The sequence below is a fragment of the Corapipo altera genome, unplaced genomic scaffold (genome assembly GCF_003945725.1).
Source record: "Corapipo altera isolate COAL_440 unplaced genomic scaffold, ASM394572v1 53, whole genome shotgun sequence".
NCBI classification, from domain to species: Eukaryota; Metazoa; Chordata; class Aves; order Passeriformes; family Pipridae; genus Corapipo; species Corapipo altera.
This window is the reverse complement of record NW_020884900.1, coordinates 846,884-866,555: the sequence shown is the minus strand read 5'-3', so window position 1 is coordinate 866,555 and position 19,672 is coordinate 846,884. Positions and strand designations below refer to the sequence as shown.

At 39.9% G+C, this 19,672-nt stretch overlaps 1 protein-coding gene across 5 annotated transcripts in view; it reads right to left on the bottom strand.

The window, feature by feature from the left end:
- ANK3 (ankyrin 3) overlaps positions 1-19,672 on the bottom strand; it is a 206,066-nt gene that overhangs the window by 104,526 nt on the left and 81,868 nt on the right. For all 5 annotated transcript variants that reach the window (XM_027649512.1, XM_027649513.1, XM_027649511.1 and 2 more), the window contains 8 exons: positions 14,341-14,439; positions 9,576-9,773; positions 8,069-8,167; positions 5,257-5,355; positions 3,877-3,975; positions 1,583-1,780; positions 987-1,085; positions 171-269 (listed from right to left, as the gene is read on the bottom strand). In XM_027649512.1, coding sequence (XP_027505313.1) covers positions 171-269; positions 987-1,085; positions 1,583-1,780; positions 3,877-3,975; positions 5,257-5,355; positions 8,069-8,167; positions 9,576-9,773; positions 14,341-14,439 — 990 coding nt within the window. The remainder of the gene's footprint in view (positions 1-170; positions 270-986; positions 1,086-1,582; positions 1,781-3,876; positions 3,976-5,256; positions 5,356-8,068; positions 8,168-9,575; positions 9,774-14,340; positions 14,440-19,672) is intronic.

Sequence of the window (19,672 nt, the reverse complement as noted above, 5' to 3'; positions counted from 1 at the left end):
TGCAGAATTATTCTAAACAGCTTTCTGTGGTTGTGAGACATTAATAAACAAGGTCACTGAGCCTCCTCTAACTGCAAGCATACACAGCCTAGAAAGAACAGAGGTAGATGGGGAATAAAGTGACACAAAAAGCCCAGGTATTGTTCCCCCAGAGTGGCCAGTACTTGTACCTTGGCAGAGGCGTGAGGTGAAGCTCCCTGGTCCAACAGGAGGAGTGCCACTTTTTGATTATCGTAGTGTGCAGCTACATGCAGTGGTGTTAAACCGCTCTAAAAACACATGCAGAACAAACAAGTACTGTTACAGACCCTCTCCAGGGAAAACTTGGGAGTTTGGAAAATTGGAGTAGATAGGGTGAAAAAACACGTTTGTTATTCAGTCCGGTATCCAGAGTCTTTGATAACTTTTCAAAAAATGAAACAGAAATTTGAACATCCTTACTGAGCTGTGAAAGCCCCCTTCACTTCCCACAGGGAAGATGAACAGAGGAGAACATATCTGTGCTGTCCCCAGGACAGAGTGGGTAAGGAGGTCACACCCTTGGCACTGTTTTTCTTTTACTGCAGTGGATAAGTAAACTGTCCCTTGGATCTGTAAAAATCCAGGATGGACTGGTTTAAAAAGCTTGAGGTCCTATTGGCCTTTGCCCCCTGTCATGAGCCCAGGGGAAGCAGAGCCAAGTACTCTGATAAGAACTCTAAGTAGTCTGGGCAGGAACGTAGGGGAATGGTTTGTCTCCATCCCCCTGGGTGGGAATAGAGAGCACATCATTTTGTTGCCAATTAATGACAATAAAAGTCACTTTTGTCAAGAGTTTGCTGGTTCTTGGCACCCTCAACAGGGACTGGAATACTACATGAAACTTACTCCTGTTAAACGCAGGTCGTGGATACCAGTGTGATGTAAGTAGGTAGAGGGATATTATTAAAATACTATGTGCTTTTAGATATTTCCTGGGCAAGTGGCAGTGATTTCTTCTGTCCTACCTTTCCAGAAGCATCAGGAGATGCATTCTTCTGAAGCAGGAGGTTGGCTACCTCAATTTTCCCATATTTTGCAGCCACATGTAGCGGAGTAAATCCTTTCTGTAAGAGAAAGCAGTTATATAGCTTTGTGTACTTTTTTCAGGGGAAGGTTTGTTTCTGATCTACAGGGATACTGCTGTTTCCATCCATCCCCTTGAACAGTCCTGAGGCTTACACAAGCCTGCAGATTCTCAACTGCCTTGTTGGCCCTGGAGGCCCTTCCCCTGCAAGGCAAAACACTTATCTACATTAAACAAGGGAAGAGTCAGGTTCCTTTTTTCACACTGTGGAAGACCCAAGGACAAGCTTATCAACTCTGGTCAGGAATTTAGCCCTGCATTCCTGTCATTCCAAGAAAATGCAGGTCTGATCACTGGGATGTGTTACACATCAGCTTCTGAGGTAAAAGCACAAAGCTTTATACCCTTCTAATAAAATGTAGCTCACTCTTACATTATTTGTATGGGTGTATGACTCTTGCAGCACTTAACTCACAAGTAGCTTTTGCTACAGGGACTATTTTACTATTGAAGCTATCAGTTCTGCAACTCACTTACCTTGGTAATGATAGACAAAGATGCACCATGATCCAAAAGAACAGAAGCTACATCTTCATGCCCTTCTCGAGCGGAAAGATGCAGGGGTGTGTAGCCAGACGTCGTGGCTGCGTTTGGAGATGCTCCTTGCTGCAGCAGCTGCTGCACAATGTCTGCTTTGCCCAGCCGAGCAGAAATGTGCAGCGGTGTTTGGTCATCCTAAACACGAAGGAAACAACACAGTCCTGAGTAAGAAAACTAAGGCTCGCATTCTGACAGAAAATATTTGCCCAGATTCTGTCACTTTTCAAAACTGCAGACGAGCGTTAACTCTGCTGACTTCTTACCTAATGAACATTGCACACTGGCTTTCTTGATGCATCACAAAATATTCCAGACAGGTACATAATCCGTAAGAGTTAATAAACTTATCAGTTTTCTTCTTAATCTGGATTTGCCTCACTTCACTTTGCCACTAAGGTGCATTGAGTTTCCTGTTGAACTTGAGACCTTTCTTAAAGCCAATGCACAGCTTTGTCCCTCACATCTTGATCTCTTATGATTCCCAGCAACATTTAACAGCTCAATCAGTTGTTTGGGATGAACTGAGGTGCAAAGCATACTATTGCCTAGAAGCTTGCATAAAGTATCATAATTTTTGTGTTTGGGGTTTTTTTTGTTGTTTTGGTTTTTTTTTTGGTGACCAATTTGTTTGGTATTTTGCAGATAACTTCTCAGTAGATGTAACTGAAGATAGAGCATGGTGTGCAAATTCACTGTTGCTTTCTCCCTTCTTATTCAGAGCACAATAATCTCAATAGCTTTGAGTATAGGGGTTGTCCTGTCATGGATATCGTTGTCTGTTTCTCCTCTTTCACTGAAAATACTATGATATTTGTGACCTTGTTCTGAGTGTCTAAGGGATAATTTCTCCCTTATTATTTGATTTAATATTTTTGTCCTCCCCATTCTCCACTGTACAGTCTTTGGATTAAGCACAGTTTCACATTATGGCCAAACATCTTTCTCTCCCCACTTTTTCCTGCTGAATTTCCTACCTTTTGAACACTACTACCCCATGTCCTACATTCTGGACTGTTCTCTGCAAGGGAAACTTCTGTCCACGCCCATCCTACAACAGTGATTTTACACCTTTGGGATTTAGGATGGGAGATTGTCAGGATGTGAATGCTGCTCCTCTGCAGAACAATTCTCCTCTGACTGCTGGAGAGACTTTGTGGTTCTTAAATCATTCCAGTTTATGGCTGTTTCCCACAAATTTCTCACAGCTGATGTTAGCACTGGTGTATGAGCTACTGCTTGCATTTAGCTGTTATTTATGATAAATTGATCACAGGCAATGGCAGTTTGTACAAATTAAATCATTCTGTGAATTTACTTTAAAAAATATTTGCATGACTGTGCTTCTGAGCACGAGCTGTTCACTTTCAGGGCTGTCTTTGGAGATTTACAGACCACATGATTCACTTCTATTGTCAGGCTGCTTGCAGATACGAAGTGCATCTGCTATAAATATTTAGCCAGAGCTCCTTATAAGTAGATATTCTTACTAGTAAACTAATTTGTGAACCAATTCACAGATAGTTTCACAATGAAAAATAGATTTCTTTGAAATTGTATCCATTTTGTTACCATTTGGGTAAAAAATAATTCCTGACTTACCTATTAAGACTGCTATTTATTGCACCCATTTATCTCTTTACCCTGCCTGTTTCATGGAGTTCTTTCATTTCCATAATTTTGTGTGTTTCTTCATGTCTCTTGACCATTTCTTTTTCCTCTACCCTTACCCTCCTGAATTCCAATTGTTTCTATAGGATCTGTTCCTTCTTTCCAGCCCTCTGCTACATCCTTGTACGGTGCCTCCTCCCTTTAGGAGGTGTTCTTTAAAAGTACAACTACTTTTGAATGCATACAGGCTGTTGCTTTAGGGATATGACAGGAGGCACCAGAAGCTTTGGGTTTCCAGTTCTGCTGAAATAAAAGCAGATTTAAGGTATTCCCCTCCCTCCTCGCTTCCCACTCCAAAACAAAACTCTTCAAACATAAGATAACCTATATTAAAAACTAGCAAAACCCCGAAGGTTGGTATCAACTTGACATCTGCCTTCTCTCTTACATACAAACCACTCATGACTACAAGTAAGAGGGCACATAACAAAATATCAGTGGTTATTACATGACATGGTTTCATCTCCCTTTCTCTCCCTGAAAGACAGGTGCAAGGTTAATGTGAGTCCTTGCTCTCTCAAAATAGACTATCCAGGTTTATTCTACCTGGGCCATCACCTTACCTTGGCTTTAGCCTCCACCTGGGCTCCGTTTTGTACCAGGTATCGCACCACCTCTGTCTGGCCAGCCCTGGCAGCCATGTGCAGTGCTGTTTCTCCTCTCTGGTGTGCAGCAGCAAAAACAAAATATCAATTAAAAACAGACTACAGGAAAAACAAATGCCAACAACATTTCATAAATACAAAAATACCGAGGGCCCAGTTCAGTGTGATCTCCACTAAAATACTTAGCCGTAGTTGTCTGTGAGCAAGATGTAAGATTAAGTCAATATTTGATCTCTCTGTATGCTGCAAAGCAGTTTATTGCGGGGTCAGTTTCCCAACACAATAGTGCCTTTGTCACTGCCTTTTGCTGAAAAGAGACAGTGCAGTCTTTATATTTACTAGCATTTTACTAACAGTGTTAAAAATTATGTCCATTTAAATAGAGTTTAATGTAGTCAAAAACATATTTCAAATTTCATATATTCAGGCACACATGTATTTGTCTTTTCTTTCTGCTATGCCTTATGCCCCTGCTGTAATTTGTTATTTGACAAGCACTGAGCTGATTAAACAAGAAGAAAAAATAGTATCATTATTGAGTACATTCATCCAAAGCTTCATGGACTTAAGAAAAGACAAATCCAAGAAAGCCAGAATAGATGCAGGAGGGAAAAGTGCTTTCTACATTTTTGGACATCAATATGTCTTTAGGTATAAACACCTGCTAATTTCCAAATGGTGCTGCATTTTTATATAATCTAATAGAATGAACAGGTGAAGATTTACAAAATGTTGCCTTCTAACTGCACCTGCGTATGGAAGGTGAAAGGGAGATTTTGAGGCCAAACTACTGCAGAGAACCAAAAAGCTTCTGCTTTCCTTCCACTTCCCAGCTTTCAAATATCCATCTAACAATGACTTCAGTTTTTACACATGCCCCGGGAGCCTTGGGGCACACAGCACACATCCAGCAGAAAGGCAGCTCAGAGGGCTGGATGGACACAGGCAATATGTCCCAACAATCTGCTGCAATCTGTTGATAACAGCACAACTTTCCTTAAATGGCAGACCCCCGGGGTCTTGGGAAAACAGTGCTCAACAGTCAAGCACACATCTCAAAAATTACATATGAAAAGCTACAGTGTGTTCTCATCCTTTACTTCAGAAAATAAAGAGGAGAGACCCTACTTAAGGTCAGCCTCTTTTGAGATTTCAACCTGTCAAGCATCTCCCGAGTAGGAGCCAGCAGGCTGCACTTTCCCATGACTCCAGCACGAGCCACAACTGCTGTGGAAGTGGATGGTGAACATCAGAATTAGGCACTTCTTCACAGTGCTGCTCCCAGACATTACAGTGTATTCCCAGTGCTGCTGTGCTGAGAGGGGAGCTGTTACTCACCACGTTGGTAGTGTTGGGTGATGCTCCATGATGCATTAGCTGCGATACAATATTTACATGGCCCATGAAGGCAGCAACGTGGATTGGAGTTAGGCCCGACTGGAAAACAAATCAAAGTCCAATTTAAATGCCTACTTCCACATTCCTTTACAAGAATGTCATGGAGAAAACATAAATTATTCCAAACTAAGTAAACTCCAGTGCTTGCTCTTCTGAGAGGGTCTCATCTCCTCAAAACCATATACACACGCTTAAAGTAAAGGGCACACAGAATTGGAAACACCTATGAGTATGATTCATGAGCAAACATGTAAACATTCTAGGGATTCAGTAGTTCTCCATCAACTAAGCAAAATTTCTTCTTAAAGCATTTGCATCTTGGAACAGAAGGAAAAAAAAAAATAAACTGTAGAAGCATTCCTGGTACAAAGGTAAGGCTTTCTGGAACATTCAGCTAAATGCAAAAAAGATGCAGTGTCCATTGTCCTCAACAGATCCAGTGGCTTTGGGGTGAACGAAAAGGTCTACTGAACTTAGTGGTGAGCTCCATCCCCACTGTTTCTCCAGGAGAAAGGGAATTTGAAACTGGCATCCAGCCAGAGAGGCCCAGACACAAGTGACACAGGCTACAGAGAATTCCCCCTTCCCTCAGGTCTTTGTGGCACTATCACCATCATAAATCTGCACCACTGCCCTAATACAAGATGTGAAAGACCAGCTGGAGAGAGAGGGAGGGAGAAGGAAAGGGGGAAAAGGGAGCAGTCTTTTAGCAGGACATGACCTCAAGGATTTTGCTTTAGAAATCTAATCAATAGTTAATATTTCTCCACATAGAATTATCCTAAAGCCTCTTCACAGCTGCTTCTGCACAGCTGTACCAATACTCAGCCAGAGGCTGCAAAAGGGGGTTTTGCTCCCAAGAGGAGGAGAAAGCTCAGTGGATCTCTGGAAATCCCCTGATTTAGGCGGCTTTCCCACAGATATTCAGAAGTCCCAGGAGGGTAGAGGTGAGAAAAACACACTTTTTTTCCTTTGTCATGCAGAACAGCAAATATGAGCAGGAAGGCAGCATAACTGGTTCAGTGTGTTACTTCTTTTATCTGTTTCAAATAATTTAGTAAATGCTTTTAAAATAATAGAGTGATGGAAATACAAGGCATATTGTCCTCTTAGACCATAAAGCACCAACTCATACTGCAAGGATTCAAGGCTGCAGAGGAAAAAAAGGTGCAGTATTTGCAAACGGAAGTATGGAATCTATCTGGAAAACAGAATTCACCATATAAAAAAGGTAATAAATGTTACCTTTGATGCACAGTTTCATATGCAACAGTCATTATTTGTGACAATGATTATTTGTTTCCTCTTATTGCATTTGCATTGTTTATTCACAACTTGCAACCAACACTTGTTTGCTCTCAGATTCCTTCAGGGAGGAAGACTGAAGCTTTCTGGCCAATTTGTTTTGAGGGTCAGATACAAACTTTGTTTCTGACTTAGAGAAATAGCAGCTTATGGGATGGGTGCTGAGTACCAACTCCTAATTCGGCCTTGAAAGGTTGGTACTATATAGTCAGTGAAAGAGGCAGGAAGGTAAAGCCCTGCAGTGAAGTATCATCCTGAATCCCAACAAATGAAGTCAGATGTGGTTTGAGATCATATGAGATCACAGTGAGGCAGGAAATAAAGGAAAAGCTCTTGCTTTTGGAAAGCTTTTGCTCAAAAAAGCAATTCCAAAAGTACAGACCAGACTTTTAACCTGGTTCACTTGCACCAATCAGTGTAGCTAAGTGTTGCTTTTGCTTCTGTTCTCATAATTCTTTGAATTTAAAAGGGATAAAATGGATTTGATAGTGTTTCTACTTCCACACTGACTACTTAATATAGAGGAGACGCATCTCAGCCCTTCCATAAAGGCTGTCTTTGTGTTTCTCACTCCCCTGCTAATAGGATTTCAAATTAAACTCTGAAAGTTGCATCTACAATCCCTAAGGTTTTCAAAAACTAGTCTGGAGACAGGTAAACTATAGCCGGGGCAGGCTCTACTCTCCCTCAAGCAAACCAGGATGGGAACTCTATGGTTTGCTGGTGAATAATTAAAATAAAACCCCATGCATTAAATGAAACTCCATTTTGTGGAGATGAACTACTCCCCGTTGTACCTTGCTTAATCAATGGAATTCCTTGCCATTTCCTAACCTGGCTTATTCCACAGGGTTCACACATTCATATATGTGATCTTTCCTCCTCTCCTCAATTGGTAGAATATACACAAACACAGACAAAAAATATCCTGTAGCTACTTAATTAATCTCTAAATTGTGCCAATACTGGGTGCGCACTATGTCATCCTGGCTGAAGTAACAGCATTTTGATTTCTGTCTAGCTGATCTGTGATGCCCCATGATGGTGGGTAAGCATAACTTCTGTGTGGAAAGTGAAAACAAGCTCTGAATTAAATCACCTTTCAAAATAGGACTTGGTGAAGCACAGTCTTCACCTTGATCTCTCAAATTTCATCATCTTTGGTGCTTTAAATTACAGAAGAAAGTGACAGAAATGGTGAATTTTAGAAAAAATTTTTCATATGTTATGTTTCACTTGTTTTTCCTACTGTAATCCCAAAGCATATAATTTGTTTGTGATTCACAAGGGTAACTGACTTTATTATTCAGTTTTATTATTTCATAATACCTAGCTGAAAGTAATTGCATGGTCCATGCTCTTCCAGAAATATTCAAATAATAATCAATACAGTTACAATGAAATTTGTAGGAAAAGCAAACACAAGTGTGAAAAGACCATTTCTTACCTCAGTCACAGCTTGAATTGATGCCCCGTGCTTCAGAAGAAGTTCCATTACTTTTATTCTGTTTTTCTTGCAGGCAATGTGAAGAGGTGTGAAACCATTCTGTAAATGAAGAAATATACTTCTTGATACCCCATGTGTCCTTAAAAACTAGAACTGGGTATGGAATTCATGTAAAACATTTTTCAGTTTTAACAAAAAACACCTCCCAGACTTGCTTTGGCTTTATTAAATTTTTCATGTAAAAGATAGGTCTTTTTCTTTTTAGATGGTTTTTCTATTTCATATAGCAAGTTTTAATTATGAAATATATTGCCTACTCCAGTAATTAATTTATTTTAAAAAATTCTCAGTTCACCAAAACTATCAAACCCTTCATTTGTTGCTTACCATACTAATTTTTAACTGGGTGGGGTTTTTTTCTGGAGTTTTTTTTTTGGGGGGGGGCAGGGGATTGGGGTGGGTCTTTTTTGGTTGGTTTTCTTTTGAGCTTTTAGAACTGCTAGTAAAAAAGGCACATTACAACCTATGGAATTTAGATCTTCTAAACTATTTTTCAATACTTTTTTTTTCATTCATTATCTGCAACATCATCTGTTGTTTACAGCAACTACAACTATTTTGCCTCCCCACTTGCTGTTTATAGTGAACAAAACCCATAATACCTTGACCAAAGACACCTGAGGACAGGTTGATCTGACACAAAAACAGAGGGGCTGAGAGAAGGGAATCTGTGGAGCCTGTACTGTTTTCAAGAGAGTCAATCCCTCCTGGCTTGTAAGGGTTTCAGGAGCTCACATAACATTTCAGGAGCTGAATGAGTGAGCATCAGGCTGTGAAACCAACAGTCAACCCAATTCATGTCAGAACATAAATTTGTTTGGAACAATTATTGAAAAACAAATCAAAGAGACATTCTAAAAAGAACAGATTGCAAGTTCTTGAACAAAACACATTGATGCATTCTGCTTGTATCCAGTTTAACTGCAGTAACGTATTTTGTTATTGAAGTTGTTTTTAAAGCAGAAAGGTATATGACTCCATTGGCATAATTATACAATACCACAAATATTCATTATGTAACTCATTCCTACCTTTTACTGTTTCACATGATTGAGAGCTAATAAAAATTCCCTCATTTTTAAATGTTGCTGATTCTTTTCTCTGTACAAACACTTAGAAAATGAGGGTTCTCTCCATACCCAAACCTACAGCAGTTACGTCTGCAGCTGTTTCACCTGTTCAGAATCATAAAAAGCTACTGGGAGGCAAAAGTGCTCTAGTTACACTAAAAATTCATAAATCACTGTTGACCATCTGTAAGCAAAGGTCTGCTCTGATTTCACAATACATTATCAACACTTTGAACCTCGAGCATCCTCTCTTGGGCTGTAGCAACACAGCACATCCTCCCCGTCAACATCAGCAGGCAGAAAATAACTCTCAAATGAGTCTCACCACAACTTTGGGAGAATGTTTAGCTGTGAATAGTACCCTCCTGTGTACTCACCAGTGCTTTGGCATTAGGATTAGCTTTCTTGTCCAAGAGAACCTTGGCAACTTTGTAGTGGCCACAGTGGGCGGCGACATGCAGCGCAGTCAGATAGTCATTAGTGACGTCGTCTACAGGCACGTTGTGCTGAATCAGAAGCTGAACACAGTTTAGATGATCTCCTTGTGTTGCCATGTGCAACGGAGACAAACCATTCTGCCAACAGAAAGACCCAACATGGGTGGGTTATAGGATGCTCAGAGAAATAAAACTCCTCCGCGTTGTTCTCAAAGCGTTTGTTGTATGAAGAATTTTACAAGCCCAGAGAGCACCCAAAATAAACTTAACATGTTCAGTGTAACGATGAGGGTTCTTACTCTAGAATTTAGAGCTTGTTTGGTTAGAGTTTGTAGGCAGCTCTACATTGAAAATCCATCACGACATACCAGCAATGCTCTAAACGTAGCTTCTTTCATCCAGTATAGCTCAGACAAGCTGCTTGATTTAGATGAGTTATGTGAGAAACAGCACTTTGTGTTGTTTCAGACTTTTAACACCCTAGCCAGGGAATTTGCTGGATTTAAAAGCTGCATTAAACTCACCACTCCAGAGTAGCTTGCATAGACCAGGCATGATAGCACAAGTCAGAGTATCACTCAGTAAACACTACAGCCTTCCCTCATTCCTCCACTGGTGTTTTCCTGAATTTGGGTTGTATGCATGCTTATTCCACATTACACACCTCTGGAGACCATTCTTCCCATTCAACACGGGTACAACAGCAATAGTTTCAAGTGGAACTAAAAATCTGTGAATGAGACCTCCATGCTGTGACCTACCAGGGGCAGTGGTAAAGCTGTTTCACCAGGGAAACACCTGAGAGAGATTCATGTACCAATGAATTGTTTCTTACAGTGCTTAAAAGAGATAACAAACATATTATATTTCCAGAGTAAAAACATGAAGAGAAAATTCTCAGAAATTTAAAGGACTGACAATGTTTCATGATGAAAGTTTAAAATATATGCCAGAATGAAAGAGGTCTTGTTAGCAGAGGTACATGAGCTCCTTTTTCCACTCACATTTTTTTTTCACTCGATCCTCCTAATGCCAAAATGAGATCTGAGTGCAGAAGCTATTCTTGAAACACACAATAGTTTATAATCTATAAATTACTGACAGTACACTGTGTCTGTATCATGAGACACTGAAACTTTTGGTCACAGATGCAGTGCCCTCATGTGACCACATTTAGCAAAGGCAAAGTAACAGTATAAAACCAGCTGAAATCTCAGGCTCTCTGAAACAGATCTCTTCCTTTGCCCTTCCCATGGCCATACGATAACAGTAATTACAAGCATTTGAAATAAAGTTGAAAATACACAGTGAAGTAATTTTTAAAATCGACATGGAATAAGCAAACAGGCAAATCCTGCCAGAATTTGAAAGCAGGTTATATTCAATGCTGAGATACAGACATCCTTGGACACAGTTCTATCCTTCAAGTAAGATTATCTCATGGGCATCTCACTTGTGATTTATGTTGGCTTGGATAAGCCGCTCTCCCATTCCCAAAGGGTACTATAGCAATTATCTGCATGGAATTTTGATACTAGCAATGCATTTTAAATGTTTTTACTGTCTTCTAGTTCAGTTGAACTGTAGAACAAAAAAAGATTAATTTCCCCTGGTCACCAAGCCTTCCTGATAACAGTTTATAAGTGATGATGCTTTTCAGATGAGAGTAAAAAAAATCATGAAACTTTATAAACAGTTCTGCTCCATTTTGATTAGAAAGATCCTTTGGGTTAAAAGTGTAATTCTTCACAATTACAGCCAAGAAACCACACTTATTAATGGAGTAAGAAATTGAGAAGTTGATATGGGACTCCTTTATAGGAGAGACTTGTACTAAGAAGGCTGACATTGATGGAAAAGAAAGGAAGAAACAGAGCAGCCAGACGTCAATTTGGGAAAATCAGCAAAATGCTTGATAAAAATCTGTCATGGATGAAAGAAGTGCACCAAATAGTCAAACTTTACACAGAAAAACAAGAGATATGACTGGATGCTAAAGAAGTTGATGAATTCAGAAAACATTTGGAAAATTGTCTTTTGTTATAACCTAAACCAGGCTTAATTCTGTTGCAGTAGAAGATACTCCATAATCTTACACAAGTCAGTTAATATTTCAATGCCTTTGTCTTCCCACATTCAACATAAATACATTACATGTAACAATGTTCTGCAGTCCCACGTTTTTTGTGAGAGACAATCCAACAATGTCTGTAAGAAGTGATTTGGTACTTTAGGCCAGAGCCACTATATAAATACTGTTACAGTACTGCTTTTTTAAAGATTGCCAAGAAAATACTAAAAGGTGAAGAAGTTCAAGATTAATAAAAGATATTGACAGTCACCAATACCTTAAAAAACCCAACCAACCAAAAAAACAAATAAAAAAACCCAAAAACAAAACAAAAGGGAACCATAGAGATGAAACAGAGTATCAACTGCCTGACTAGGCAAACATAAAATTAAATATTTTGTAGCTGTGGCAAAGCGCTTTAATCAGGGAAAGAGTTGTTAACTCTAGGGGGGGAGGGGGGGGAAGAGCCAAACGAGTCTGGAAAACTGGTAATTAAAAAAAAGATGGACGTTGACAGGCAGGGAAGCCATTTCTTATACAAAATCATTGGCATATTCAGAACTAGAATTTCCTTTTCCTTTTGCCTGTAGAACACCCCAGATAATCCATTAGGTCATTTCATCCCCTGAAAATAAATCTAAGGTTATTCCAGTGCAAAAAAGGGTCAGCACTACACTAAACCATCTCTAGCAGGAAATAGCTATCAAACTGCAGCCTGGTTATTATTCTGAAAGAGTTTTATATAACATGAGAAAACTTTGTGAAGTTCAAATTCTTTCAAAGATGTGCCCTATTTCCAATAATATATGACTTAATTTGAAGAGAATGGAGCCACTTATTTTTGCAGAGGACAGTTCTGCAGTTTAGTGCCAAATGAATGAATTCATTTATGCCATTCAGAGGTACAGCTACTTCTTAGATTACCTTCTGAAAATGGTAGAATTAACACATCAGAAGGAAACTTAGGAAGCTCTGCACTTTCTTCTGTTTGCTTTTTAAACACATAAGAGCATTCTCTCTTTCAGAGGAGGCTCCTATTTTGCTGTAGTTTTCTATATAACCCTCCACAGATCATCATCCAAAGTCTGTCTTTCAGCCTTAGGCAACTTCAAACACACTATCCCATGTAATCATCTGCCTGATTTTGTCTAGTAAACTCTGGGCAGGCTATGGAGTCTGCTCAGGAAGAGCAACAAACCCAAAACCTACAGGCCTTGAACAGCAGGTTAAGTTTAGGGATAATACCTGAAAACACAAAATCCACGCAACAAAAAAATATAGTTCCTTAGGAGAGGTTTTCATATATATGATGGTGGAAATGAAAGAAATAGAGTTTATGTTGTGGGGGTTTTTTTGTTTGTTTTTTTTTTTTGTGTGATTGTGGTTTGTTTTGTTTGTTTGTTTTTTGGGGTGGCTTTTTTGGTGTTTTGGTTTTGGGCTTTTTTCCCCTTTAAGTAATTAATTGAGCTATCAGAGAGTGTGGAAGAGCTTGACTCCCTGAAGCAGGAGTTCTAGTCTCTGAGAGTGGCAGTGGTATGGAGATGCAGCCCAAGGGGTTCCTGGACAGCCCCCTGCTGTTCTCCCCTGCTCCTGAAGTTTGTGAGTCAGGGCTGTGGAAGTCCATGGAAACTCCACATGCAGAGGATGGGTGAAAACTGTCTGTCAGATTACCCATGACAGCTCTTACCAGTGACTCATTTAGCAGAGGAAAGCTGGTGCCAACCTTCCCAAATAAATGCTAAATATACTCCTGTAAGGGGAGAAAAAAAAAAAAGAGGGAGGAGAAAAGCAGAATATAGAAGGGTGCTGAGACAGAAAAGAACAGGATGACAGAAGAGAGAAAGAAAATAATAGAAGCAAACAAGAAACGTTGTTGAAATATATTGCTTACAGACTGAGTTAAAAAAAATGTAGTGGAAGGTTATCTTGGGAAAGAACCTCAACAAACTGCACAGCTCAAATGTCAACCCTGAATGGGAAAGTCACGGAATGTAGTGGTGCTACAAAGCAGGCTGCTGCACTGAGGTTTGAAATCAGGAATAACAGCACAGCAGAGACCACTGCCTGAAGAGTTCTGGCAAGTGTTGCCTTTAATGCCAGCCCCTGGGTCTGAAGCAATCTGTGCACCTTGGCACAGGTGATTTGAAATATCCAGGAAGAATTTTGCAAGATAAACTGTAGAGAGACAGAAAGTGGAGAAACTGGTAATCAGGCTAAGTCCTTAGGAAATACGAGCTGTCTCTGCAAAGGGACATTGCTCTATTTTTATCTCTTGTCTCTTCTCTAGCCTTAGGGTGATTTAGTGCAAGCTGAAGATATATTGTAATCACCGTGTATTTATTCCAGGATAAGATACAGAGATTTTCAGCTACTGAAATTCTGAGGGACAGGGTTACCATACATGTCTTTTTGGTTGGCACAGACGTCTTTTCTTGTATATCTCAATTTAACACATTTTACATATGCAGACGTGCACTACATATGGCATCACTTCGGAGAGCTCCCACACAGTTACTTTAAATAACTAAGAAATGGGAAAGTTATTGTCAAGCCCTTAAATATATGAGACTTGCAGAATTACATTAAAAAAAAAAAAGTACAAGGATTATCCCAGTAGAAAAGAGTACCAGTTACCTTGGTTTTGGAAAGAATAGGAGCACCACGATCCAGCAGCATTTCTACAACCTGTTCATGGCCACTTCTTGCTCCACAGTGGAGGGGGGTCAACCCATCCTGTGGGATATAGAATTATAACTGATTAGTTTCAGACACATTAAAATCTTGTGCACTTTTATAAAGACCCATGATGTCCCAAGAAGCTAATTAATTCCTGCAGGATGCTGCTCTTCTGCAAAGGAACAGCTGACTCTGTTTATTGAAACGGACTGAGCATATTTTGGCTCTGATTTTCTGGACATGTAATTGATGTAATCTGGACATCACACTGATGCTCATGCAGTGGGCAACTTCCAGGCCCTCACTGTATAAGCATTAAAGTGGTTAATGCATCTACAAGAAAAAGATGAGATTGCACTTCAGGTACTTTTTGCCTGCGTATCTTTGAGAACACTGGGTCTCTCATTTGTCAGTGTGCATCAAAGTCAATGGACAGTCATTAAGTCTGAGAGAAAAAAAAATTCCTACTCAGACTTTTTTTATTACACTGATTTTGACAAGTGTACAAGCAGACAAGAAAACCATCTTATTCTCAGGTGATAGAAGTATGTTGGAATCACTTCTGTCTCTTGTTCAGACTGTGCTTATGTGACCTCCAGCTGAATGACCGGACTGGAGTCAAGGCATACTGTCAATACCTCTTCTAGAACAGTTTGCTCAGTAATAGTCAATATCCTGTTATAAAAATGTGCCTCAAATAAGGGGAAGACTTTTTAACATGAACAGAGTTATTCCGAGCTGATTGGACTATACTTTGACCTGTACCCTGTTTACAGTGCTGTACACAAGTGCTACAGTCAAAGAGAGCACATGTGCCCTGAGGAACTGCGAGTGAAGTCACACGAGGTTCTTCAATGCCCAGTGACATAGTGCTTGTTACAAATAATGATGTTATGGTTTTCAGAAACTTTAGTTTTCCAAATACAAGTCATAAAGGAAGGAGCCTTCTTCCAGTGTCTTCTGGAGCCTTCTTCCAGTGTCTTCTGGAGCTCTTGAAAACACATATGTTGTATTGCCTAAAATATGTATGTCACAACATTAATTCCTTCTTACACTTTCTGTGCTCACTTCATACACATGTACTCCCTCTCTGTCTGTTTCTGTATGGTAGCAAGTATTATTAACATACCTCCTTAGTCATATTTTTTATGCACAATTATAATATTCTTTATTGATAATTCCCAAACCAACACACTATACTAGAATATCAGCTTAAGCCCTGCAAAGTGTAGAGGGCAGCCAGGGAGAGGGAGGTGGTGATTCAGAGAGCCTTACACTCTCCTGCTTCTACTTTTTTGCCCTTTCCTAATAAACCTATGAAAAATAGCAGGTAAAAATTCTAATTTCAGACTTGTATGGTTCTCATTGTGCATTTTCTTCCATTGGCATATGTTTTTGATGTAGATGAAGAAAAGATTTTAGTTCAGATGTAACTCCCCTAACTCAGAGAGTCATTTTTCATGCAAGATGGACACAGTTTGGGCCACAATCTTCTTCCTGACATCTCTGAAGTTGACTCTGTTGTCATTTCTGCTTCGTTTTCTTACTTCAGCCCACAAACAGGGAAGGGTATCTTGTTAAATTCATACCACACAAATTAAAGATGTATTGCTCAAAACATTTAAAGACAAAGAGAAAAGACATCAAAACCCATTAACTGTGTACTTATCAGCCAAGTTGCAAATGTTCTGCTGTAGCTTCACAAGTGTTTAAAATGGTACTGCATATTTCCTATACCAGAAGTTTCCACAGGTAAGGGCATATCAAGTACTGAGCAGACACAATAATATAAAAATATCACCTACATAAAAAAACTTGTATGGGAAAGAAAATAAAATGCAGCAAGGTTAAATAACTAGAGACCTGTAGGCAGGAGCTGAAGATCATCATGTACATTGGATTGTCATCATGTAACATTAGACTGTTCATTCTTTTTACTTCCTATAATTATCACATTCTCCAGGCACATCAAAGATAGACACTCAAGGAGATCAGGCATAGAAAGTAAGGTAGAGAACATTTTCCAGATTTAATGCCTCCCCAGCTCATTTCACCAACATACCATGGGTAGTACATACCATGCTCACAGAGAATGAGACACATTTGAGCATCTTCCTGTACGAGTCTAGACCCTTAAAAACTACTTCAGTGCTCCCCAGAGCACAGTGTCCCAGCCCTCTCAGAGTATCTATGGCTGACAAGGTTTATGTGGCTCAGGAGTAGGCAGACAGTCACACTTGGCCAGTGGAGCTCATTCTGGTCCACACAATAGTCACTACCACCAGATGCATCACATGGTGTGACACAACATTACAATGCATGTAGGTGCTTGTTGGAGCAGCTGATCTATAGCTATTGTTAACATGATGTCAGGAACTCCCACTGCAAAGAGCAAATACACTCCAAGACAGATAATTTAGCTGCAGAGATTTTATTTTGTAGTTTGAAAAGACACTGTCTATTCACTGGTTTACTTAATTGCTGCATGACACTTAAAGCAGGTAAAGAAACACAGATCACAAAGATTTTTGTTTAAAAATCAAGAATCTGAGATTAAAAGAGACTGCTCTGAGCTCAGCAAGATTTTACTGATTTTGTCAGGAGATTTTCTAGTTGCTTATTTACTGTTCACATAGACTATACTGTTGAAGCAAAAAACATATTACATGTTTTAGGAAGCAAACTTGCCTTACTATTGTAGCCTGCAATGGCTCAGAAAAACCATTACAAACGATTATGACAATAATCTGCAGATTAAGGACTCTCTAAGTATGCACTGACATGATAAATCATATCATCTGCATTATCTATCCCTCCAGAGAGCCTGAGAGTAGCTCTAGCAAAGCCAGGAGGACAATAGGAGGAATTCTGCTTAGGCACAAGCCTCCCATTAGCATTGCACTCCCATCTCTGGGGCTGCTGCCTCCTTTAGCTTTTATTTCAAACACAGACATGCACAAATAAATGAGATCTAAGTACAGTTTCTGGTCCCCGTTGAGACTCGGATCTTGTTAACACTGGGGTCAAAACTGGCTTGAGGTTAGCAGAGCCTGGTGCAAGCAGTGGAGCCCCTCTGCTGCAGCATTTCCCCACCACCACATGTGGCTTTAAGGGACCTCTGAGGAGCACAGATCAGCCTCCCTGTGCTCCACAGCTACCTCTGCGTCTTCCTCATCACTGCTCTCCCAGGATTTCCTTTGCTGTACCCCAAAGCCATGGTGGGCTCAGTACCATCAGTACCCATCAGCAAGCACCAGCTTCTAACCCAGCCTTAGAGTGACAAAACAACACCCAGTAAAAACTTTACTGAGATGTAAATAGTCAGCAAGAGCTTGTCAGAGTTCGAGCCAAGTCCCAGAGCCTGTCCATGGCCTTGGTAGGAGTGTGGCAGGTACTCCTCTCCCCTGAGCCAGAGGTAGCAGGCATGCTTCCCCAGGGGAGCAATTACTGCTGCCTCCAGGGTTTATCATCCCCAGCACTGCTCAGTGACTCTGTGAATGCTCTTCAGCCCAGCAGGGCTCTGTGTATCAACAGCCCCTCCATGCTCCAAGTCTCCTGAACTCTTCACTTCATTGGTATTACTGCAAACAGCCCCTTTTGTGCAACAGGGCAATGCACGAGGTTTGCTCTCCCTGCACGTGCAAAATGCACTCAAGAGTGCCAAGGCAGTGCTATTGTAGTTATTTTATATCTTAATACACGTGGCTTTTCTGAAGCAGCTTATGTATGATCTGATGCATCTTCAAAGAGCATATCCCACATGTTTTCATGCAGATATGAGTGCTGGCCTGTTATTTAGATGCAAAATCAGTAGAATGAAGATTATAAACACTTATTGTTAATCCAGGCTAAAACTTGCTTGCTGCCTCCTTCAGACACAAATTCACTTTGGCATATACAGTATTAAACAGCCAAAGCAAATCAAGTTAATTTAATCAACCTCTCTAATTAAATTTTATTTTTTAAAGTCTTTTCTGGAAGACAGAGAAAACCTAATTAGGGCAACATTCAGTAAACATGTTACATGAGGCGTTACTAGTTCTTTGCTCGGAATGTTAGTTAAAAACCAGAATGATTAAAGCTGCCCTGGAAGCACATAGTTCTTGAGGAGCACCCTTAAGAATTCAGTACCAAGCCCCAAGTATCAGTTGCTAGATATCTCACACACAAAAAAAGGACAGAGGGGAGATAAACAGCTGGTTAAAATAAACAATGCAACTCTTAAGTGTGAGCTAAAATGGAAAAAAAAAAAAAGGATGTCTGAGTCTCAAAATAGTTGGGAGATCTTTTTTGGAAATAACCACATATGCTCACATGTTATTTCAACTCCCAATTATAGTTTTCAGGTATGTATTTATGGTCCTAATGAACACAGAGAAAAGTGGGAGCTCATGGATGCCTTTTCCAATAATTTAAACAGGATAAGGATTTAGCCCTTCATGTTAACCTTTTGTGCAGTACTTCAGCACTACAGTTTCCGAGACCATCTGTCAGCAGCAAACGCAAATGCTCAGGGAAATGACTAAGGAAAAGAAATCATTACCTCAACTTACATATTACTTGGGAAAGGCTTTATGTGAATTTATCTATAAAATAATTATGCTTGTGAAAAATAAAAAGAAACAACATGTGCAGTGTATTCCAGTATCCCATAGAGAGAATGGATTGCAGGAACAGACCGCAAAATGACAGCTGAATAGCTAAATCTGTCCCATCTAAGAGTCAGAGTAGCAAATCCTGGCCCTGCTAGCATTTGGTCAACAACACAAAACAGTACATTCTGCATACTCATTTAAAGATGAATTACAGACCTGAAACAGGACAAACAAAGGCCTAAGAACTTCTGCCCCTGAGCAATAAAAAACAGCAATTTCAAAATTTTCTTGTCCTTTCATACAGGTACAGTACCTTTGCCATTCACCTGTAAGGAGCCAGTTTGTCTTCCACAATCAACACCTGCATTAAATAATATCATGGTATCCAAGATAAAATCTATTTTATATAAAAAAATAATTCTGCTCCTCTCTTAAAAAATAGGAAAAAAAAAAAAAGAAAGGTCTCACACTTATAAATCTGGTAATAGGAGGCTCACTTATTTTCACATGCAAATCCCACCCGTTTATCAAGCTGTGTGTGCATTCAGCACCTGCCCCTTGAAGAACACTCAAGGCTGGGCTCTGCCTGGGCATCCAGCTGATAAATGTGACTTGACACATGTATCAGAAAAGACAGCCTTGGCTGCTCTTTGCCTTTCAATACATTCAGTAGTGGTGATGCTCTTGCAAAAGGA